General features: G+C 46.4%; 2 protein-coding genes across 3 annotated transcripts in view; one reads left to right on the forward strand and one right to left on the reverse strand.

The window, feature by feature from the left end:
* The window catches only part of LOC149372299 (uncharacterized), a 172,676-nt gene extending 155,781 nt beyond the window's left edge, over nucleotides 1-16,895 (forward strand). For both annotated transcript variants that reach the window (XM_089566751.1, XM_089566752.1), the window contains 2 exons: nucleotides 11,570-11,629; nucleotides 14,083-16,895. In XM_089566751.1, the coding sequence (XP_089422877.1) occupies nucleotides 11,570-11,629; nucleotides 14,083-14,522 (500 nt within the window). In that variant the 3' untranslated portion in view covers nucleotides 14,523-16,895. The remainder of the gene's footprint in view (nucleotides 1-11,569; nucleotides 11,630-14,082) is intronic.
* A 1,376-nt stretch (nucleotides 16,896-18,271) lies between these two features.
* On the reverse strand, nucleotides 18,272-24,717 carry LOC149372301 (uncharacterized). Its single transcript, XM_089586055.1, has 2 exons — nucleotides 24,396-24,717; nucleotides 18,272-19,066 (listed from the first exon to the last, which is right to left on the reverse strand). The coding sequence occupies exons 1-2, from the start codon at nucleotides 24,498-24,500 to the stop codon at nucleotides 18,788-18,790; spliced, it is 384 nt and encodes a 127-aa protein (XP_089442181.1). The 5' UTR covers nucleotides 24,501-24,717; the 3' UTR covers nucleotides 18,272-18,787.
* Between the last annotated feature and the right edge of the window lie 278 nt (nucleotides 24,718-24,995).

Genomic DNA, 24,995 nt, shown 5'->3' on the forward strand with positions numbered 1-24,995 from the left:
AACTTGCAAATTTGTCCCTGCTACGTGCACGCAGAAACGTATGCATTGGCGTGGGGGGACAATGCTCTGTATAGTTGTGCCGTGAAAGTTCTGGCGCAAGCTATAACATATGCAGAAGCCAGAACATCGTTCTCTGAGCAAACAGAAAAAAAAAAAAGCCAAGAAATCTATAATAAGGTCCACCTACGAACGACACACAAAGCTAAGTTGCACAGCATTCAAAGGTCGCCGAACAGTTTCGCTCGTTTACACAGCAACAGATGCACTGTGATTCAGAACGATTCGCATGCTTGGCTAGACCTGAGGTTCCTCTCCTCCGTGCTTTAGGAGACGGTGAGCAAGGCGGTTACTTCGGGTTCCGTATGATTTTTTAAAAGATCATTCGCCGAACTTTTTCATGCCATCTTTCTTTCTCTTTTCCTTTTTCCTTCTAGAGCATTGTGGAGTAAAGCGTCCACCAACTCCGACGTTCATTCTGGAACATTTTCTTTCCCCCAGCTTGATTGTTTGCTTGTTTGCGTCGGTCAGTGACCCATTCTGTAACACAGCTAGCAGAAAACGTTGCTTTCTAGTAATCTGCTGTGACCGTTAAAGGCAGTCGCGACCGATTATAATAGGAAAAATGAGGAATCAAGCCAAGTATGGTTAAAAAAAGTGCCCTCGCAGACGTTACAAAACATGGCTCGATTGTCCTTGTTTGGTAACGATACTATTTTCTCTTGGTCAGCCTCGCCGTTGATGCGAGAGTCATTATATACTTTCTAGCTACAATGCCTGACGTCCGAGGCAGCAGCTGCCATTGAAAATAAATAAGAAACGATTTGATCAAAAATGTCATTACGAAACTCGCCGTCTGGTTTGTATTGTGACCATTTCCTGAACCCTGCGTTCTTCAGGCAGCAAAAATGCGTATCGAAACTCTTCAGCTCCAGGCAACTATTTTTTTTTCTTGGCCCTGTAAGGAAGGAGTGCAAAGCATTAGGTTTACCGGGAAAAGGAATCATTGTTTAAATAAAAAACTAAAACATTAGGCAAGTCTTTGAGCACCCTAAAAAAGAAAAACTACGCGCACTTAGTCGGGCGAATAAAATAAATTGGCTGGCGGTTTAGCATTGCTAAGCACGATATATTGCCCGAAAGCACAATTTTTTTGCAGGTGCGCACCACCAACATGTACCACAAAACGCGATTGAGGTGTCCACTGACCCAGGGAGCCAGTTATGCGCGTCTTCAAATTTATCTCGGCAATGCCAGTTTACTTAATGTACGCAGGGGGCCTAAGCTCCACCGCCGCGTTTGTGCAGCAGTGTTTTAACGCCAACGAGTATTGCTCTAGTGCCGCATTTCTGCCACAACGTTGTCTCCGCCAACGCATGCAACGCACATCTCTGTCACTGCCGCCGCATAGCTCAAAGCACGGGTATTAAGGCGGAAGCCTTTAATGCCTCATCGTTGTAAGCAGAAGCTGTCGACAAGAAATGTCACGCTTTTCAATTGGTCGAAACGGTCGTGACGTCACAGTGCGCGAATTTCAATCGGGGCCAATTGTACTTGGGCTACTAACCATGCAACCAATTAAAGGGATCGTATAGTGATGCTCCAAGTAAGTTTGAGTTTAGTTAATTGCTTACTTAACCAATTAGTCCAATTAACCTTTCTAGTCAAGCCAGATAAATAAATAAAACAGAGTAAGAAATTGGCCGAGCTTGGGAATCGAATCCCGGTCTCCGGAGTGCGAGTCGAGCACGCTACCACTCCGCCATGCCAGCTCGATGGTTTGGAATGAACAAAGGTGCGTCTAGTGAATACGGTGTCTTCATTCTCTCTCATCTTCCTCCATTCCCGTTACGGCGAGGTTTAGGTGTCCACCGAGATACAAGAGAAAGATAATTTCCTTTCCTCAAAAACCAATTTACCGACGGGCAAGGCGTATTTGTCCGTGTTTCAGATTGGTCGAAATTGTCGTGACGTCACCGCGCGCGAATTTTGAATGGTGTCCACCGAAATATGTGAGACAGTTACTGCGCAACATCCTTTCCTCAAACACAATTTTCGACTAGTGTCTACTGAGATACGTGAGACAGTTAATACGTGATTTCTTTTCCTGAAATACAATTTTCATTTTCTTCATTACGGCCCCTCTTTCTTCTTTCATTCGCACTTCCTCCCTTCCTGTACGGTGCGGCTCAGGTGTCCACCGAGATGACAGAGAATTACAGCCCCATTTCCTTTCCTCAAAAATTCAGAGGGCACTTTGACTGTCTAAAGTGCGTAGAGGCGAAAGCGTTTTGCGCACCGCTTTGGCTGCCTCTGTGGCACTGGTGGCGTCACATATAATTTAATACTAATTACTAAGTGATGACAAAACACTAATTAATGGTTAATTACTCATTAATGCCTGAATACTAATTAACTGCTAATTAATGACGCTTAAGCTTCGCTTTCAGGAGTGGAACGCGAAAGCGTGTCGCTGCCAGGGAGTCCACGGAACGCCACCACCCGTTCGGCGCGATGCCTTGCCCTTTGAACGCGACGGTTTTTGAGGAAAGGAAATGGCGCAGTAATTCTCTGTCATCTCGGTGGACACCCGAACCGCAGCGTAGAGGAAGGGAGGAAGTGGGAGTGAAAGAAGAAAGACAAAGAGGGCCCGTAATGAAGAAAATGAAAATTGTATTTGAGGAAAGGAAATTACGCAGCAACTGTCTCACATATCTCGGTGGACACCCGTCAAAATTCAGGGGGGCACTTTCTTTACCTAAAGTGCGGTCACTGATGTGTGGTTAAGATGTTATATGCTTCGCCTCTAAGAGTGGAACGCGACAGCGTCTTGCAACCCTGCCAGGGAGTCCATAGAACGCCATCGCCCATTCGGTTCTACGCCTCGCTCGTCGGTAAATTGTTTTTTGAGGAAAGGAAATGTATTTATCTCTCATATCTCGGTGGACACCTAAACCTCGCCGGAAGAGAAGGGAGGAGGATGGCAGTGAGCGAAGACACCGTATTAACTAGACGTGCCTTTGTTCATTCCAAACCATCGAGCTGGCATGGCGGAGTGGATAGCATGCTCGTCTCGCACTCCGAAGACCGGGGTTCGATTCCCGAGCTCGACCAATTTCCTGCTCGGTTTTATTTATTTATATGGCCTGACTATAAAAGTTAATTAATCTAATTGTGTAATTAAACAATTAACTAAACTCAGTCCCACTTACTTGGAGCATCACTTTATGATCCCTTCAATTGGTTGCATGGTTCCTAGCCAAAGTACAATTGGCCCCGTTTGAAATTCGCGCACTGTGACGTCACGACCGTTTCGACCAATTGAAAAGCGTGACATTTCTGTCGACAGCTCCTGCTTACAACGATGAGACATTAAAGGCTTCCGCCTTAAAAAAGCGTTGCGTTCAAAGGGCAACGCATCGCGCCGGACGGGTGGTGGCGTTCCTTGGACTCCGTGGCAGCGCTACAACACGCTGTCGCGTTCCACTCCTAAAGGCGAAGCTTAAGCGTCATTAATTGGCAGTTAATTCAACAAAATGTGCAGTGAACAATCGCGTAGCAGAATGCAGCACTCAGGCTTTCGCCTTTCACCACTTTAGCCACTAAAGTTCCTCGTAATTTTAGTTTGGTAGTAGTATTAGTTGATGAAGAAGACGATGTGCAATGCATAGAGTGAGTGTTGCCATTTTACATGAGACGTCTTCGGCTGCGGCGATAGCCTAGTGCTCTTGCACAGTGGCAAGCGAAGCTGAACTCGCCGCTGCGGGTTCGAATCCCAGTCGCGAAAATTTACTTTATTTACTTCACTTGGCACAAACCCACAAACGTCGCAAGATCTTGCTCGAGGTTTACTCATCGGAAATCGCAATAAGAGTTCAAAATACTACCATCATCGGCTGACACAAGAGTACGTCCTTTGATATCCTGGATGTTTCGCCAGGAAGGTTAGCTTTCACAGTGAGAGAGCTCACTGCATGGCTTGGCTACCGCGCCTCCGATGGCTGAAACAACTTAGCTCTGAGAGATATAGTGGAAAACGCGGTCTGTGATAAGCTGTGGGGATTTGCGGTCCCTTTCCGAGCACAAATGAAGGAAGGCAATGCAGAGAATCGGACAAGTTCGTCTGCACTAATTACAGCAGCTTATTACTAGGTTACGATACCACGGCTGAAAGCTGCACGGGCGCTGGGTGACAAAATAGATTGTGACAGAATAGATTCTGGATGTCGATCTCGCTTTCTCTGCGTCTGCTTCGGTCTAAGTGCCCTTGTTCATTTCTGATCGAATGAGAGGGCAAAGCGCTGAGAGGAGTTCTGGCTATAATCTTCTCTACTCGGTAAAAAGAAAGGTCAATTCGGCAAAAAGCAAAGGAAAAGACGGAGAATTAGAAATTGCCGGAAGGATTCTAGATCCCTGCTCTCTGGAGCACATGAAACGTCAGAACTTATTTTTCAGCGGTAACCAGTTTATATGACAAAGCCGTTCTTAGCTTTGTCTCTGAACCAAGCTGCGGGTCTTGAACAACACAGGAAAGCATACCTTGACCCGCTGCGTAAGTGCAGAAACTCTCAAGCTGTCATCCTAGGTTGGCCCCCGAGCATTTCGCGTGATTGCATAAGAGACGACATTTCCGCGAGGCAGTCATCATGTGACAAGCGCCAAGGCGACAGACTGTGCGACGCTCTGCAAATGGACCTGGGAACATTTCCAAGGTATACACGTAAAGCCTCGGCGACGACGGCACCGCAAGCCGGTTTCCCGTCGTGCCTTTTTACCTTACTGCTCCCCATATGTGCGCATGGCTATACGCGCCAAATACGTCCGCCTCCCTGACGCGGTTTTCCCGCCTAGTTCCGGCTAACGCCTCGCATATTCTGGGCTTGCGAAGGCACTCAGATAAGTTTAGTCTTTCGCACCGCTGCCCATTAGGTGCAGTGCGCGAATCCACTTACGCGCTGCCGACGTGCTGACGGACCTAACTCAATGCGTGGCACCCTAAAAGAACCCCCGTAAGCCGCTCGAAATCTCGTTGGTCTCGAGCCGGATGTAAGATGGCCCACACTGGGTGGAGAGAAAAGCTGCGACGCTTCTTTTGCTTTTTGTGTCCTCCATATGAACACGTGGCACCTCGGGCTACTTTCCATTTTATTTCTTTTTTGTGCGGCTGCTTCTGCTTCCTGGCATTGTGTAAGCGCGTCCTACAGCTGATCGTGAAACAGGCTTGACATTAATAAAGTGAGTGTAATGGATCGTTCGTATTTATTTCTCTTGTCATTTTTGTGCGAAAGCGCTTCTAGCTGCACTCCCCGGATTTCAGCGGTGCCCGTCTGTGTGAAGCCTCTGAGTAACAAGTGTAACTAGCTCACTGGGTCAGTGCATACCGCAGTCGCGCTGTTAGTAGGCGGTAGCGTCCACCTACGAGTTGAGGCAGTTATGAGCCTTTCCTTTTCTCAGAACCAGCGCAAGGTTTAGACTCCGTTCGTTTTGATGGTTTGGTTTGGTTTATTTTGATGGTTGGTTTGGTTAACGTCCAAAAGCGACTCACGCTATGAGGGACGCCGTAGTGAAGGGCTCCGGAAATTTCGACCAACTGTAATTCTTTAACGTGCACTGACATCGCACAGTACACGGGCCTCTAGAATTTCGCCTCCATTGAAATTCGATTTTGAGGAAAGTAAAGGCGCGTAACTGGCTCCCTGAGTCAGTCTCAATAGAGCTTTCAGGTTGCGACTGAACTCGTCTACGTGCATTTACCTGTACCGCAGCAGTGCCAGCTTCAAGCTACGCTATCTCAAAAGAAAAACAATGTGCGTTTTAACATCGCGAGGTTACATAATGACAAAGTTTAAAACGCAGTTGGGATCTCGGCTTTAATCTTAGCCATCCTAGAATCTCCCATATGGAACGAAATCTCAACCCATCGTCTTTCCCGAGTTTCGTCTAGATTGAAATACTGCCGCCTTGGTCAATCTCGTGATGGTATACCTGTTTCGTTCTTATTCCATTTCACTTTGATTCCTATTGCTTTTCACCCATGGTTAAAGTTACGCCACATTCCCGCTACACCAGGGATCAGTCAGCCGATGCGGTGGAGGATAACGATATAATAAAAATGAAAATGAAAATAATCAAGTATTACGCATAACTGAATTACAACAACTGATCTCGTGTTCAACAGCGAAATACCACAACCGCAGAGCTAGCTGCCACAGCCGGGGTGATGCGACACCTCACGTCCTTTGCACGAAGAAGTCCCATTCATTGACCCCCGTACGACCTTCCAAAGGGCACGCCCTTCTCAAATGCATGCACGTATACGTGCAGACGCTCGCTTAGTTAATTCCAGTGCCTCGGAAGGAAGCAAGCAAAGAAAGTAAGGCTATTGGAAAAACATTCGCGCTGGAAATTGCCGGCTACGTTAGGCCTCGAAGCCAGTGACCGAGAAAGCGATGAAATGTGTGCCTGTCGCCATGGCAATGACAGGGCGAACCCTCGCAAAGTGTCCTTGGCATTGACTTCCTCACTTTCGCCTTCTCCGTTCGGCCCGAAAAGGGGGCAAGAACGTAATTGTACATAACTACCGCACGTGCGCCATTTATGGGGCGTTGAGTTTTACTACTCGGCTGTGTGGGTAATACGTGCCGGCCTCCAGCGTCGTAAAATGTACTCGCATCTCGCTTGCAACGCACACGATGTAGGCAGGCAGTTACTTTGGCGAAGAAGAGCGATTAAAAAAATAATTCCTTGTGTATGGGTGCTCTAACCGAGTGGTTATGTTTGGAAGAGTTATTTAACTAGAAAGCCAACAAACGGCTCAAGACGACGTGTCTCCAGCTTGGAGTTCGGGCAGCTCTTTTCTTCTCGAAGAAAAAAAAAAGGGTTCAAGCGATCTGGGTATGCCTGCTAATAGTCGGTAAACTTCAGAAGCACGCTGTTGAAATAAATATGTCATGACTGCGCAGGTCGAGCGATCAAAGGTACGCCTCCGGGCGTCATTAAATCATGTGCATCGAAAAAAAAGAAACAAGCTAAGAAAATAGGGTTATTGGGAAACGTTAAAGCAGGCAACTGCCTACTGCATTACGCCCGAGAAAGGTAACAAAAATGGATTATCTTTCAATTTTTCTTTAATTTTTCTTTAACAACGAAGTTTCTTCGGAAACTGTATAGCTTTCCTTTGGAGCCGTATGGCTGTGCTTGGGTGGATGCCAGTGAGTAATTTGCTGTCTTAATACAAAACTGCTTCAGCCATTTAGCAGACAAGGATAAGGAAAAGAAACAAGGATTGATAGAGACAAGAATAGGCATGGTGACAGTACTTATAGAGAAATGGGGTGTTCCTTGTTTTCTAATTCCCTTTATTCCAAAGCTGCCATGGTGGTTCAGTAGTTATGGCCCTGGGCTGCTGACCCGAAAGACGCGGGTTCGATCCCAACCGCGGCGCTCTCATTTCGATGGAGGCGAAATGCTGGAGGCCCGTGTGCTGTGCGATGCCAGCCCACGTTAAAGAGCACCAGGTGGCCGAAATTTTCAGAGCCTTTCGCTGCGGCGTCCCTCATAGCCTGAGGCGCTTTGGGACGCTAAACCCCCCGCCCAAACCAAACCTCTATTTCCTTGAATTGCGTTGCTGATCGGCACCTCAAATAGAGAAAAAATTTGAGACGTCCCCCTCAGTTCTCCTCAATTTCTGTGGCTGTTGGATTTCTTCATAATGGTATGCAGGTACCATGCAGAGCACCGCTGCACACACGACTGCTGCGTCTCGACTTCTCCTCTTCGATTGTGGCGCTTACTTTCGTCGTACCTCACCGTTTTTTTTTTTCTCCTCCCTCTGCCTGAATAGCTTCGTCCTTTCTTCTGGCGGAACCCGGCTATGCACTCAGTGAGAGTCATACTCTGATTGTTTTTTAGGAACAATCGGGAACTGCAAACTAATGTCGAATGACTGCGCTCGCTTCAGCGGCAGAGAAAATGAAGTCGAATTTAAGGCGCCATTAATGCAGAGCAGGGTGTTAAAATTTTGTGCGGGACGAACAATATAGAACAAAAAAACAGGATGCAGTAGCAGCGAGAGGATAAAGTGCAGTATGGGGTTTGCTGACATCACAGACAGGTATATTTATTGGACGAAGATGGGCTGCAGCGACAGCATACATCGCTTTTTGATAACTAGAATTTTTTACAGTTCTGTACCTGGGGTCAGATTCGCAAACCTCATTGGGCTCCACCATCGTCCAACGTTTTCATTGTTGTCTATGGCTACTGGTCGTCCAACTTGTTCCTTACAGCCATTAGGTTCCACTCTTGGGAACCTTTATAGGCCACTACGCTGCATTTTTTCGCAAGGTTATTATGGGAATGCAACATCTGAAGAAATGTGCAATAAAACACAGTTGTTTCCTGTGACCCCCCTTCCCGTTCATGTCAAATCCCACGTCATCAACCGCAGAATATGCCTTATCCTCATACGGAATTAGGGATTGATAGACCGGGCCTGTAAAAATATTTCATCCGGATTTTCTTTTAAATGATGTTAAAGGTGCACTTCGATGCGGTCTGCGAATCTCGGTTGTACAACTACGTCATGTTCACGCTTTCCTGGGATTCTATTTTTTTCTATTTTCTTCTTTGGAGGATTAAACACAAGAATTCTACAGGAAGACGGCCATTATATACGCGATCAAGCGCACTTGGCAGATGATTATTTGACTGAGTTAGCTAATCAACGTTTTGATTTTTAAATTTAAAACCAAATATTATATTGCGAAATAGAAAGCCGTCAACATTGAAAGCTGAATTTATTTTTTAGACTTTCCAAATACCGAGTATTAAAAAGGGGTTCGGAGACCTTGTAATTTGGCTTTCCCACGGGGCGGACTCATCAAATGGTGTCGCTGCCCTTGGGGCCATCATGAAAGCAACGTAAACATTTTTTTCAGCCATACAAACATGAACTGCGTAAGTATTTATTTTCAATAAAAATTTAATCAACGCCATTAGCTCGAAGTACAACCTGGGAAAGCCAACATAACGAGCTTTTAAAGATGCGTTTTCGACGATCGATATCTTGAGCCACAATGCCTATTCTAACGTTTTAATAACTAAGTTCAACTACGATGTTGACGACCTTCAATTCCGTCGTGCAATACGTTTGTTTAAAACAAAAAATCAAATATTGGTTAGTTAATTTCAATTAACTAATCATCTTTGAATTGCATTTTACCGCTTGAATAATATCCAAATTGGCGCACAATCCACCCGAACAGACAACACGCAAATATTTTTCGCGGCTTTCGAAAGAAAAATCCGTATTGAATAACGTACACGATGAGTAAATTAGATCCCCCCCCCCTCCCCCTGAATTTTTTTTTTTTTTAGAGAACGTGGAAGACCGGGCAAAACTGCATTTTGGACGTACCGAATGCAGCTTCGCGTGGTGGTTGCCTGGGCATTATATAAAAATATAGCCCTTCACACAAAGGCTGCAGTCAGCAGGACACAGATTCAAGGAAAGAGTTGCTATTGACCAGCCGATCTCCCAGTGGCAATGACAGACATCATATTCCTCCAAATATGCTTCTGTTGGCCTGCTTTAGACAGGGCCATGTATAAGGAAGAGGCGGGGGCCTGGATAAGTGAGACAAAGCGTTCTTCGGACACCCCGCTATCGCGACATTCGCGATACATTGACAGCCTTAAATAATGAAAGACCCGGCCTCCTACCGCATTTATTTTAATGCCGACAAGCTCCGGAGGCAGCTAGTTACCGGCGTCAACAGTACGAGTTTGTGCTTTGGGAAACACTGTACATCGCTGACTTTTTGATGCCTTACTTTTTCAGCATATGGACGGACGTGCGATGGTTAACCGAAACAGAATATACCACGCAATTTGTCCAAGTTATGAACGAGCCCATACGTCATAACGTGAATGTATGCATGCCTGAAAAAAAAGTTATTGCCCACTGTTACAGCCGCAACTTTCGAGCATGCAGAATACTGCGTACGTTTGCAGAATGCGATCCTCTGTTTTCAGAGAATTGTGATAATTTGCTTTCGTGGTACTACCTGAACGCTGTGAATGCAAGACACTAAGTAGAGCTCCCGCTGTGGCTGCTTTCTTTACCTCGCAATGGCCCTCGTTTTCAGCCCTGTGCCGGTCTATCTTTTGCAGATCTTTTGTTCCCGAGGCAGTTCAAGGAAAAGAGAACGGCACCTAAGGGCACTTCAAGGCACTCTAACTTTCACACTCCGTAGCTATCAAGCTGTGCCGCACAATAGCGTTCGGGTCTCAGTAATTTTCTTTCACCGCGAAATGTTTCCTTTGGCCACAGAACGATCGAGACCGCTGTCCATCGTCCAAGCGTTACAATGTTAAGAATTTCGAGCTACAATCTTTGGGCCATTCGCACAACTGCAAACAGCTTACCTAAGACAATCTCGATCCGCTGTTCTTTTTCTTTTGTAATTTAGTATTTTGTACATATAAAAAGCGCAGACCGGTAATACATGCATGCGGGTGTCATCAAGTTCGCTATGTCGGGCCCATACAGTGCGTAACCACGGATAACCTACGCGGGAACGGGAAAAACAAGGAATTAGAATAGCTTTACAGGCATAAAAATCACATCTAAACAAAGTACGCCACCAGAAGCGCGCGAGACAAAGATACATCACCAAGTGCAAAAATAGAAAAAAAAGGATAGTAAACACAGCCTCCATTCGGTCCAATTTCTGGAAATAACAGTTAACTAGGAACCACGAGACTATTCAAGAATTTTTCAACATTAAATAAAATGCGAATCTGAAAATAATCCTGATTATTGCGTATAATGGTCTTTTTTTTTTATGAAGGAGAAGAGGCCGGTTTTTCTTTTTGCTCTTCAAGGACAGTATTCCATATTTTGCGGCTATGCACGCCAAGAAGCTCTTCCAGTATAATTTGTGAAGAGGCGAAGCGTTGAAATTAGAAGTTTCCTCAACCAACCAGCCACTCTCCCATATCTTTTTCTCTCTCGGCCTCTTGTCTCGAGCAAACACGTTAGATTTGCCTCCGTTACTCTTTTTTTTTTTTTTCAAATGGGCTGCATCTGGGCGCAATGCTCGCCTCAGCGGCCAACCATAAGAACTGCTGAGTGTTCATGTGCAAGCCATTAGGCAAGCCATTCTAGGCAAGCCATTAGTTCACGTGTCGCCCACCAGATGCAGCTAGTGACTTCAACGATGCAAATTATTTTACTATTCAGCTGTGACTGTTATCGCGTTCCTTCGAAGAAGATGTTAGCACGACTGGATAATAAAGTTTATTCAAAACAAAAATATTTGATGTACTTCCCTGCAATCCAGCTATAAAAGAAAAGAAATCTGTACTGCAGTGAAGCCCGACGCAGTGAACATCTTTAAAATGTCGCAAAAAGCAAGCTGAAATCATTACGTTAGACCATAATTGCCTAGGTTATAAGTAGAATTGAACTTCTTTGTTTAGTTAACCTTGAAGTCACGTAGATGTTTACGAATTCTTACTATGCGAAATTGAATCGCCCAATTGATGCGCCCTACTGTTTCTCTTGCAGTGGTGGTGACTGTGCTTCTGGCGTTGTTCTCAATTCTGCCCCTGCTGATGATGATAATAGGTAAGTAAAGTGGCAAGTACCAGCTTCTGTGGGGTAGTGTTGCTTTGAAATACAAAATGTGACCTTCGTTTTCGCGGACTTTTGCTACATTTGTAAAAATCAACGAGACTAGGAAGGGTACCTAATTGAATCACCCTCCCGTGAGGGTTTCATTTAAGCTTATCACATATGATTTTCATATTCCAGGATTGCGATGAAAAATTCGAAGACAGCAAACTTTTAGGCATTTACAACTGTCATCTTTCTCTGGGGGAAAGTGGTTTTAACCTATAAAATTTATACTAGAAGTGTTAGTTGAGTACAGTTGACCTAAAGCGAGGAGCTTGGAGCATTACGTAAACAAGGTGTCCAATACGACTTTGATATGACGTATTTAGATGTTCCTTTGGAAGATCACGACAATGTGATCTATAAAGTGGCCGTATATTCCGACAGTGTTAAGGCCTTCGTTCAGCGGAGAACCAGGCGTCGGCCTGATAGAAAATGCGGAATGGTAAAAAACAAGGTAGTGTCGTCACACGTGGAGCGGCATGTTGCCATGTGATTAAAGCTTCACATAGTGAATATAATGTAAAAACTTAACCCAAACATTATTATGGCATGTAACAATATAAATTAAAGTAACTGGAATCAAAAGAAAGTTTCGTTCCACTTTCTTTAAACTTGGTTAAAGGGAGGCCTTGTATGTCTTGTCCGAAAGTGAATGTGTCGGTGAAGTGAAATGCAAAGAGGACCCCAGGACACTGAAGATAGTCAATAATGATATTGCGTCTTACCTTAAGGCGGGGCTTAAGTGTCCCACAAATTGTTTTGCTTCAGCACACTGCAGTGTGGGCAATAAATAAGTTTGTTGCTAAGGGCCGATGCATCACATTATAAGGAGCTACAGCAAACTTCGATTGTTAAGACACTGTTGCTCGCTTCGTAAGCAAACAGACGTGGTGATTGTTTTAGTTATACACTGCACATTCAGCCGAGAATTGGTCCAGCTTGCAATGAGAAATCGATATTTATTAATGATTGTTTAACATCTTTGTGACCTGAAATGTTTTCACACGGCTATACGTTAGTGGAGTGCACGGGTAGAAACATTACAATTGTCTGAGGGGTGAAAGCGGCGACACGGGTAATTTTTCGTGCAGTGAAATCTGTACTCATTCGCTTTCACTATGTACACTCGCCGTCAAAAGTAAATGGAAGGCGACTTCGTCAAAAAAATTTAATTTCTTTAAATCTAAAGCACAGTGGTCCATGCTTGTTGGTGCACAGCGCGCAAAATCACAATCAGGCTGCACATATGTATTCAAGGATGCATGAATTGGGGGGGCCAATGATTAAATTTTTTCGTGAATACTGCCTTCCATTTACTTTTGACTGCACCTGTGTGTCTTAACCACCTTTCCTAATGGGTGCTAATTATTCGTCAATCGGGAAATAGAATTATATCGCTTTTGAGGAAGTACTGAATGTCAGGCTACTCCATGCAAGGTAAAAGGTGATGGTCGACAAAAAATTCAGTGCTCTATGGCTGCTGCATCGTTTTCTGTGCGAGTGCTTAGCGCCCTCAAACAGTGGTTTCGTCATCTGTAAGATAATCGTGGACAAAATTACAATGCTACTCATCGTAGCTTTATTTCATCTACTGGAGGTTAATTAAGAAGAGACGAAGCAGCGCAAAGAACAAGTATGACAGAAATAATCACAACACACGCACTGACTTTCTGTCGCTCTTGTTCGGTGCGCTGCTTTGCCTCTAGTTAATCAATGAACCATCCTGCCATAATTGCCAGTCCACTGGAGGTTGCTACAAGCAAGGCCGTACTATACCGCTATTGAGTAGTAGCAGGATTAAAGTTGTAAAAACTAACTCTGCTGCTTGGATACTTGGACTAACTTCAAAGCGCTATGCGTGGGTTACATCGAGTGGTTTGAAAATAATGCAGTTTCGCTCAAATGAAGCACTGCTGCTAAGCGCCACTTTACTGAATTATGTTACGCATTTATAAGGTGAATATTCAACTTTAATCTCGCACCAAGTCCAGGAACTTTCCTTGAGGAACAGGCGGTAATTAATTACCCCCGGCAAGAAACAAAATCGGCACCATGGCTGTTCCAGATGCAAATCACACTTGGTCACAAAATGGAGTTAAAAGCGAGATCAGTGGTCGCCTACACTGCTTAGCATTAACCGTGAAGATGACCAAACATTGGATAGCCTTACAGACATTCTTAGACGAAGTTTGATTGATTGATTGATTGATTTATTTATTTATTTATTTATTTATTTATTTATTTATTTATTTATTTATTTATTTATTTATTTATTTATTTATTTATTTATTTATTTATTTATTTATTGATTGATTGATTGATTGATTGATTGATTGATTGATTGATTGATTGATTGATTGATTGATTGATTGATTGATTGGATTCCGTTCTTGCCACCGCAGGTGTCCAGTACCTGCAGGAGTGCCCCAAGGAGCCCAACATCCCGCTGTACTTGCTCATCGGCGGCGCCTTCGGCCTCATCAAAGTGGGCACACTGCTCTACCACCAGATGAGGCGGCACCGCTACGAGCGGCTCGACGACGCGCTGGCCGACGGCGACATCGACGAGCTGTGGTCCTCCACCTCGACCAAGATCACCGAGTACGCGCTCACCATCTTCCTGCTCGTCTGGTTCGGCATGGGCAACTACTGGGTGCTGCACATCTACCGGCCCCGCTACGAGCCGCTGCTGCGAGAGCCCAACAACTACTGCGACAAGACGGTGTACACCTTCTCGCTCATCCACTTGCTCGTGTGCTACGGCGTCATCGGCCTCTGGGTCATCGAGGTCATCTGCCTCGCGCTCTGCGTCCGGGTCTTCGGGCTGTGGTGCAAGAAGTGAGAAGGTGTCAGTCCGCACCCGTTCTCACGGTGTGTGACCACGTGAGGATGGCTCTCGGTCTGCGTCGTGCCTCAGACTGTATGCGACTCGCCGCAGGAGCAGCTGAAAGAGACGTTCTTGCTGCCGCGGGTGTCGCCTGCGAGTCGCAGAAACTGGCCGGAAAGAGGCTGTTTGCCCATTGAAGCCTCTGTGTGCTAAGACGTCAGGACTGACATGGCGGTGTGTGCGCGTCACGAGGGTGATGGACATCACGCTCAGCGTCTCGGCTGTCCAGCAGGTGTGCCAGACGGAGTCACTGCACCCCTTGATCCGCGCTCACAAACGCGATGACGGTAGCGAGTGCGAATGCAACGTCACGAGCGCGCTCGCACGTCGACGACGCTGCCTGTTCTCAGGCAGATGCGTCAGATACGAAAGGCTGGCAGTTCTCGCGACAGCTTTTCGCCTGTGAACGCCTTGTTTTCATGGGTTGCTTTAATCCGGACGTCTGACCAATAAGTGTGATCCTGCGGGCCAGAGTTCCTGTGAACCACCACTACTCTTACAGGAGTGGAGACACCTATTGGTAACTTGAGCGTTCACTGAGTGGTCAATGACACTTCTGGGCTTGCGAATCATTCGTGTGAACCAGTACTGCCTTTCTTTACAAAAATGATCTCGTCACCGCACTGTGATCTCGTCGCCTTTCGAACTGATTAGGCAGTGAGGCGGTAGTTCTAGAATTCTTTTCTAACGACTCAGTTTTCGCCGACCTTTTTGATCTACGCTTGCGAGACCTAAAACTTCTCAGCCTTTCTTTGGATCGACGTCAGCGATGAATGTCGCAGTGGTCACAGACCTTTCTCACTGCACTGAACAATGCCAGCTGAGGGTAAAACACTGCACGACTTATGTGGACGGAAGGGTGACAAGCTCTGCCAGCGTTGGAGTCTCTCACGCCTGTCTTGTCATCAGTGACACGGTAGAGTGAAGCAAACTGTGAGGTGCCTATTGGGACAAGGCATCCATCTTAAACTGTACTCAAGGGATGGGTAGTAGAGTAAGAGGTTACTAGTGCACTAGCGACACGAATATGTCGATCTGCCCTGTGCCTCAGCTACTGCACTCGCGGTTTGCGCAGTGCTACCCAGGTGCCTCTGAGACAGTTTGAAGAGGCTTTCAACGCATGTTACTTGACTTTGCAAAATATTTCAGTAGCTGTCTCCAGGATTTCGCCACGTGTGCAGTCAGTGAGAGCGATGCAAGGTGGCAATGGAAAGTTTGGCTAGACCTATGGACTGTGTCACAAATGACCACACAAGCAGCATGAAGAGAATATTGCATGCTACAGGGTGTTTTTCTAAATTCATTAGGGTGCGAAACAGAACGTTTGCAGTATTGTTGCAGTTTACGCCCCTATTAAGAAAGGGCTTCCCCTGAGAGCACGTTGTTGAATGTCGGAAGAACTAGCACTATCCTTCGTAGACTCCAGCCTACTACTTTTAATTCGGTTTCAATGTTGTTCCTTGGCTCTCTGACTACCCTTCACTTCACCCGCATGTACTACCTTTAACGTAACTTCACAGACTAAGGTCGCCCTGTGCAAGATTTTGAAAAGCGACAGTTTCGAACGAGTGCAGGTTGGTATAGTTGGTTACCGCTGTGAAGAGGCATTTTCTAGCAATGATTTGACGACACGTAACAGGGCAAAGAAAAGACGGCACTAGACATCAAGTGTCGCACCGCGCTATATTTGCGTTGTTTGTGTCGTCGAATTAGGGCTAGAAATAGTTGACCTCGCAGGCGTTGGTTCCCAGTGTTCAGACTTGAAGTCGATGAGCGGCAGCTCGCAGGTCATCTTTTGTACATGAGTGGACGGGTCTCTTAAGAACTGTTATACATCTATATAAGAACCCAGAACTTGCTGTTCGGCCCTCAGAAGAGTTCCGTACTCTGAAGAAAAACGTTTCGAGTTGCTCTGCTCGCTGTATTACGAGTGCACACAATATTGCTCACTGCTCCCCGTCTGCCTGCCTTAATATACGAGCAACGCGAGGTCTGCACTCTTGGCTTTCCTCTGCCATCAGCCAGTTCATGTACACTCACAAACTCCAACACGACACACACAGACACACAACGTTCGCAGTGTATCTTACCGAGTAGCATTGTCTACACATTTCCTATACCGTTTTTAACGCAGGCTCGCGCACACGAGCCCTGCAAATCTGTGCGTGTTTAGCTGTGCCCCATGTATGCTCTCCTACTTTTCTCTGTTTACATATAACCACACACGTTGCTGATACAAGACAAGGCGCCGCGCATTTAACGCGGCGATGATCTTCATGTTACGGATTCTTGATCTGAAGCTATTAAAGGTTGAATCTGCCTTGACAACTTGAACTTTTGTACTTTCACACGATTCACGTAGTGCCCTTCAGCGGCACGTGGTAGAGATCTGAGGGTACATTGGTGTCAAAAAACTGTGAGGACACTTTGGCAACTAAAGGGTCTCAACCCTTTAGCACACTATACCGTGACGACTTCGGGTGGATGTGAGGTCAAACCGTTCCCGTGGCTACATCGATACCCAAATTATACATCTTTCGGGGATCTTTCCATCTAATTTGACACAAATCTACGTTTTTTTCCGACCGTTCTGTGACAATTTTTACTTTGCCGTGACGACTTCCGGTGGATGTGACGTCACACCATTCCCGTGGCAATATCGACGTCCGCGCTATATCGACACAATTTCGACATTTTTGCCTATAATTAATCTAGAGCCATCGAACTTTGCTTCTAGGTTCATTTTTTCCTCCTCTATCAGAAGCAACCATATTGCTTTTCTACCTTTTTAGTTCCAGAGTTAAACGCGTTTGACACGCTTTGTTAACGAACGACAGTATGAGCCATTAAAGACTTTTGCCTTAAAACATCAGGATGAACATTTGTTCCGCATATAACACACCCCCACCCAACGCCGAAACAATAGTAAAAGCTTCACATTCTTTTGGCACGAACTTCAATATTTTACCGTCATATATGCGAAGGCATATTTTCGGAACGGTGATAGTGTAGCTGGCATGTAAATACAAAGTGCACAAACTAAGGTTAAATACAAGCGACCGGACCACCCAAGGACGGACAACAGCCATTTCCATGCCCCAAGCAACTGCCCGGCAGTCATTACGGCATCACAGCACTTGGAATAACAGGTAACTGAGACAAGAAATGGCATGACAATAGAATTATAAAGTTGAATTCTGTGCAGGAAACCATCTGCCTCTCGGGCCGGTATACAAAAGCGGTAAAAGCTCCTCAGTAGAAGTCTAACTTGATGATTTTATATTCCTGGCCATAACAGGTTACGGCGCTCGGCTGCTGTCCCGAAAGACTCGGGTTCGATCCCGGCCGCGGCGGCTGAATTTCGATAAAGGCGAAATTGTAGAGGCCCGAGTACTGTGCGATGTCAGTGCACGTTAAAGAACCCCAGGTGGTCGAAATTTCCGGAGCCCTTCACTACGGCGTCTCTCATAGCCTGAGTTGCTTTGAGACGTTAAACCCCAATAAACCAATAAACCAAACCAAAGCAGTCCAAAGCAAATATCAAGAACAGAGCAAAAGAAGAATATATTTCCAAGTTTTTGACATATAAGAATGGCTGGGTACATGTTCAGCACTGCTTACGTTGTCCGTAGCAAAAGCAGAATATATATGTAGCCAGTGTACGAATAAAAGTAGACTTGAGCCGAACTTTGACCTACTCAGAATCACAGTTATAATGGTTTATTAATCAGGCAATTTTTTCGCGAAGTTATATACAGGAGGAGGTTCTAAAATCGAAATTGACTGAGAAAGGGTGATAACGCCAATTTAACTAGCTAATACAATAGAATATATAGGTAAAAACAATCCGAGAATGTATTAAATTATTGCAAGCACTGAAGATGAGAGGCAGTATTTCAAGTGCAATTAAAGCTCTAAATAAGGTGAAGAGAAAAAGTACAATAATAATCCAAAGCAACAGTGAAGTAGGCGCAATATTAAGTGAGTGGTGCACTACATTACAACTCCGGCAAAATAAATGCGCGCTTTCAAGAATACATGAAAAACGCCCGAATACTTTTTTTCAGTTCACGAAACTGTTGCTGGTAAAGTGGTAACATACTACAAACTGAAACATCTGAGAGTAACGACTCTCTATTCACTATTAGATTTAAGTGTTTTGGACGAAATAAATGAAACCCTTCGGCAATCAATTACGCAGCCGGAAGACTCCGGAGTGCTCAGAAGGCAACGGAGCACTGGGACGCGGTGGCCATGGGGCTTCGGCCCCGGCAGCCGAAGGCCCGCTTGAAGGCCTCCATCTGGAGGAGCGGGAAGTTGACTCGCTCCTCGGGCGGCAGCTCGAAGCGGGTCTCGAACGCGCGCGCCCGGTAGTCGTCGTCGCTAGCCTCGCAGTTGTCGAGCGCGTAGTACACAAAGAACAGCTGCTCGGCGGTCAGGTCCGGCAGCCGGGCGAACCGGAAGTCCGAGTGCCACACTCGCTTCACGTCCAGGAGCTCCTGGAGGCAAAACATCCGTGTCAGCAAGTTGGGGTAAGTTCCAGGGAAGCCTTTCGCGCAATAAACAAAACGACTCCTTACAGGGTCATGCAGAAAGCAGACGCTGGTGAGATTACGGAGTAGAAGTGTAACAACAAGACAATCCGCTTTCAGAATGTATCCGCCATGCTCGGCTTTGTCGAATGTCATTCAAGGTTCATGTACAGTCTTCGTCAACAGTTTTCAAGTCCCTTGATTTGCTTGTGTGTCATGTACACAGTGGAGCACCTATGGCATTCCTGAACGTCTGAATCTCTGTAGGTTGGGGAAACAGCCTCGTCACGGGGATGGGTTTAAGAGGGAGGCGGAGGGAGCAGCATTCGCGCCCCTCCAACTCCACCGTACCCCTAAAGCAGGAATCTTACGAAGAAAAAAATTCAGGGGACACTTTTGACTGTCTAAAGTGCGTAGAGACGAAAGCGTTTTCCGCACCCCTTTGACTGCCTCTGTGGCACTGGTGATGTCACCACTGAATTACGTCGCACATAATTAAGTACTGATAACTAAGTAATTACAAATTACTAATTCATGGCTGATTATTGATTAATGACTAAATACTAATTAACTGCTAATTAATGACCTTAAAAAGTGGAACGCGAGAGCGTGTTGTAGCGCTGCCAGGAAGTCCACGGAACGCCACCACCCGTTCGGCGCGATGCCTTGCCCTTTGAACGCAATGCTTTTTGAGGAACGGAAATGGCGCAGTAAATCTCTGTCATCTCGGTGGACACCTGAACTGCACCGTGCAAGAAGAGAGGAAGTGGGACTGAAAGAAGGAAGAGGGGCCGTAAAGAAGAAAATGAAAATTGTATTTGAGGAAAGGAAATTACGCAGTAACTGCCTCACATATCTCGGTGGACACCCGTCAAAAGCGTGACACCTCTGCAGACAAGCTGCTGCTGGCAGCCTTCTGTCGACAATGATGAAGAATTAAAGGCTTTCGCCTTAATAACCATGCTTGATCCCACTTTTCAGCGAAAGCTATTATAGCTTCTGTTTAGCCATATAGCTATTGCATTATACCGTGGGATCTGCAACGTCAGCCGTTAAGTCTTTAATTCATTGGTGAAAGAAACTGAACTTAAATTAAATGGCCGCCACCTGCCAAAGTGGGAAGGTGACGGATTAGAGAGAGGGCATGCTCCTTTTCACGGGAGTTTTCACGGGGTTTAGGGGGAGATTAAAAATTCGAGAGGGAAGAGAGGGTAGGAGGCGACGTGAGGCCTAGTGGATTATGAGGCTTTGGCGAGAACGGACTGCGCAGCCGGAGGTTGGCTGCCACGCGAACCCAGAGTACCGTGTAAGGATGCTATGACTAGGGTGGAGGAATGCGCCACCTAAGTGAGGTTACGCGGAAGAATGTAGGGTTATAGGGTTATATGGCTAAACTAAATCTATTACAGCTTTCGTTGATGTATGCGCTAAGCCTAGCTCTACAAATGTTTTAGGCAAAAATGACCTAACAAATACGCGGCTCAAATAAGACTTCAGCCTCCAAGAGTGACCCATAAATCTGCCCCTGTTTCGTCCACACCTTTGAATAGTTTTGAAGCGAAAAGCTTCACTATAGGCTAGTCAACACCGAGGCTAGCGTGGTCCCCGTCGTCAGAAAAAGCCGCAGGTGCGCATGCGCGAACTGCGTGACGTCACGGTGGACACCCGAACCGCGCCGTAAGGGAAAGAAAATGAAAAGAAAATTGGTTTTATGGAAAGGAAACGACGCCTGTCTCTCTCATATCTCGGAGGATACCTTGAACCGCGCCGTAAGGGCCTTAAGGAAAATGAAATGAAATGAAAATCGGTTTCAGGGAATGGAGACGCCTGTCTCTCATACCTTGGTGTACACCCGAAAGGAGTGACGTCACACGCTGCACAAATAAAATAAATAAAAGACAAGCAGTGCGTGAGGAACCCCTCATATCTCGGTGGACACACGAACCGAACCGAAGGAAAGGAAAATGAAAAGAGAATTGGTTTTATGGAAAAGAAACGACTCCTGCCTGTCTCATATCTCGGTGGATACCAGAACTGCGCCGTAAGGGCCTTAAGGAAAATGAAATGAATAGAAAATTGCTTTTAAGGAAAGCGAATGAGTGTCTACCATATCTTGGCGTACACCCGAGTGGAATGCACGCCACAGTACATGTCTCTAAAGCAACCTTCTAAGACAGCACCGTATCCACTACACGCGCGGCTCCTCCGCCTCGCCGTAGCTTTTCGCTTCGAGATATCCTTAGCTAAGCCACAGCCAATTTTTTCGGTCTATGAATGCCTTAAAGGAACACAGAGGAAGAACTGAACTAGGCCTATACTAACAGGTTACTGCGCTCTAAAGACAAAGACGTCACTTTCGCAGAGAAGGAAGCTTTTAAAACGTAGAAAAGGGCCAAAAAATGAAATACAGGAGTCGCCACCCACTGGTCGATTTTGCAAGTAAACAGAGGTGCGTAGACCCTTTTTACGCGGATCCCTGAGGCTAGGCTCATTCAATTCCCGAAGGTAATCACTGAGTCCTTTTTGGTGTGAACTTCCAGAGTTTGAATCACGTGACAGGAAAATCTTTAAATGCAGTTTCCTCAGCAACTAATGCGTCTTTCGCTGCCATACAAACATGTACCTACTCAGAGGAAGAAATAAAATCGATTTTTCCAAGGAACGAAAGTTGGACGGAACAGTTCTCAGTGTCCCTTTAGGTGCACCGCTACATGGGTCACACTTTCGAATAAAGCTGTAGAGCCGTACCATCGTGAGAAAAAGGACTGCGCGCCCAAAGAACGCAGTGGCGGTGTGAGTGTTGGACACACTGAATACAGCGCAGAGCGATGAACACGAAAGCAAAGCATGACAGCTGTATTCTCACCTATCCTTCACTGCTTTCTGTGTTTCTTTGTGTACAACTTCTACATCGTCCTTGGTACTGCTGGCCCCTACAGGGCCGCATTGGCCCCACTTTGCCTTCCTTCTCTATGATTTAAAATGACTTTGAGGGCAAACTGAAGTTAGGGAAAACTGAAGTTAGTCTGTGTATACAGAATACCACGTTCTTATGACAAAGCGCATGTGACTCAAAACGGGGCTTTTATTACCAAGAAAAGGTATTAAAAGACCTCAAAGGATGGTCACGAATGTGTAACACGAATAATTGAGCGTCAGGTGGAGAGAAAACGCAATTAACTTTTCGGGAACATGCCGTTCTGCTACTAACCACGCATCGTCTTGGCACCCTGCCAAGCTCGCCTCGAGGGCCATCACAGCTTGCTCTCCCGCCAAGATATACATTCACAAGATATGATATGACTTCACATTATAACACGCCGTGCTGTTGCAGGATTGGAAACGGGCTCATCTACCGAGCTGGAGTAACCGGGTTCGAACCCGACCGCGGCGGCCGCGTTTCGATGGAGGCGAAACGCAAGAGGCGCCCGTGTGCGGTGTTGTTGTTGTTGTGAGTGGGAAAAGGAGGAAAAGGAAATTGCACGGGCCTGCCTACTGGCTCGAGCCGAGCCACCACCGCTGCCGCGTGCAGACAAAGGAGAATTAAAAGTTCAGAGGAAAGAAATTATTCCGCAGACCTGGCGCCTAGCCGAGTGTCCTTCAGGACCCCTACTGTGGGAAATAAAGTTTTACCACCACCACCTCCACTACGGCACCTCTTTCTTTCTTCTTTCACTCCTGCCTCCGTCCCTTCCTCCGTTCCCTTACGGCGCAGTTCAGGTGTCCGCCGAGATATGTGCGACAGATACTGCGCCATTTCCTTTCCTCAAAAACCAGAAACCAAAACCAAAGGCCCGGCCATTGGGTGGTTGGCGACCGGAATTCACCACTGGCAGAAATTGGATGCTATATGCAGGCAACCGTGAGGCGCATCGCAGCGTTCTGTCAACAGCAGGCGACCGGACCTTACCACTGGTTACCATTGGCTGCAATATGAAGGCAATGGTTAGGTCTGGTCGGGAACCACCCAATGGCCTGGTCACTTGCCCCACACTCTTGAATGCCGCGGGTATATACAAGTGACCACTGACAGAGGACCGAATGGGCGCGAAATGGCCATTTTAAAATTGACAGCTTACAGAATACGGCCCCAGTTGTCGGTTATTGCCCGCTTCCGCGAGAAAACCGCGGTTAAGGCAGCTCATTTCTTTTTGCGCGGATCTCCGCCATTTGTCTACAACTTGACTTCACGAGTTTGAAATCTAGTGGTGCGAAAATTCGTTACCCTATCTCTCTCCGCAATATATGCGCCTTCTGCTGCCGGGTAAACATCAACAGAGACAGAAAGGCCCACAGAATGAATTTTTACTAAGAACACAACTGGTTAGAGGTGTCCTCATTCCAACATTAAGGAAACATTAATACTTTGAAACTGAGCACGTGGCAGCCGTTCGTAGTAGACTTTAGAGGTATGTGCCGCAGCACGGCAGTTAAGAACGATTCGTTTTTTACTTGTGAAACCACAGAGTAAATGAAACGGATAGAATGGATTGATCTATTCCTATGTACCTCCCCAAACATTTCACCAAATGGCATGCAGGCAGTTCAGTTTGATCCGAGATGGCGAAATGACAGTATGTTTGAGCTGCAATTAAGTTTGGTTTGGTTTATGGGGTTTAACGTCCCAGAGCGACTAAGGCTATGAGGGACGCCGTAGTGAAGGGCTCCGGAAATTTAGACCACCCGGGGTTTTTTTAACGTGCACTGACATAGCACAGTACATGGGCCTCTAGAATTTCGTCTCCATCGAAATTCGACCGCCGCGGCCGAGATCGAACCCGAGCCCTTCGGGTCAGCAGCCGAGCACCATAACCAATGAGCCACATCGGCGGCCGCTGCAAGTTGAAATACAGCGCAAAGAGGGAAAGGTAACAGCAAAGAGCACAAACGAGACCTGCATTGGGCATCATTTGTTTCTAATTTGCTGTCACCTTATGCCGTCTAGCGTTTTATTTGTAAATGCTTTCATGCCAATCAGCGCAATTAGAGGATTTCGTTAAGCGTGAACTGTACGTATTGTGATTAGACTCACCATTTCCAGGTGTTACATTAACTCTTAGATTCTGACATGTACAAGTTCCTGCCGCTCTGTATCAGTTTATGGCATAGGATGGAAACGCCCAAAGAGGAGACGTATTGCCACCACAGTATAGAAATCGAAATGGCGTTTAAACCCGCGCGCCCTAATTAGCTGTTCGGCCTAAGTGGTCTTCTCAGTACAGCTGACTGAAAACCTTATGAATGTGAGTGCCCTGAAGGGAACTGCACAGAAACGGAAACACACTTCGCCACTCACCTCGAAGGCCCAGAAGGATTGCATCAGCGCCACTGTCTGCTCCAGGAACGAGAAGCCCGCAGGGCTGACGTCACTCATTCGGCGCATGAAGCTACTCTTGAGCATGTCCGGCGCCCTGAGGTAGTCCCCGACGAGGCATTTCACCGTGTCCCGAAGCCGCCGATCGTAGTCGTGTGTGTACAATAACGGTGCATCGTCCGAAGGCTGGTAGCTAAACACGAAGTCGTTATACAGTGCGGGCACCAAGCCCCTGATAAGACGCACGCCGAAGCGAGCTATGTGTAACGCGAAAAGTGACCCGCTGGTCGGCACCGAGACGTTGATTACGGCTGCCGGCACGAAGAGGCTCTTCCTCTGGATGTCGTACTGTGGTGACGCATCGAATATAGACGCCCCAAAGGATGCACCTGTCGCGCCACCGAAGAGGAGCCCCATCTTTTCACTGAAGCGGGCCGCGTGCAGAATTCGCACGTACTTAACTATGCCCTCCATGCTCGACGCGCGTTCCAGGCGCTGTTGCAGTTCGTGCGCGTAAAACTGGTATTTGGCGTCGTTCATGATCCAGGCCGGGTAGAAGTATTGTATCCGACTCGTCGAGAG

Source organism: Amblyomma mixtum, chromosome 1 (assembly GCF_055824585.1).
Source record: "Amblyomma mixtum isolate Tamu chromosome 1, ASM5582458v1, whole genome shotgun sequence".
In the NCBI taxonomy this organism is placed as follows: domain Eukaryota; kingdom Metazoa; phylum Arthropoda; class Arachnida; order Ixodida; family Ixodidae; genus Amblyomma; species Amblyomma mixtum.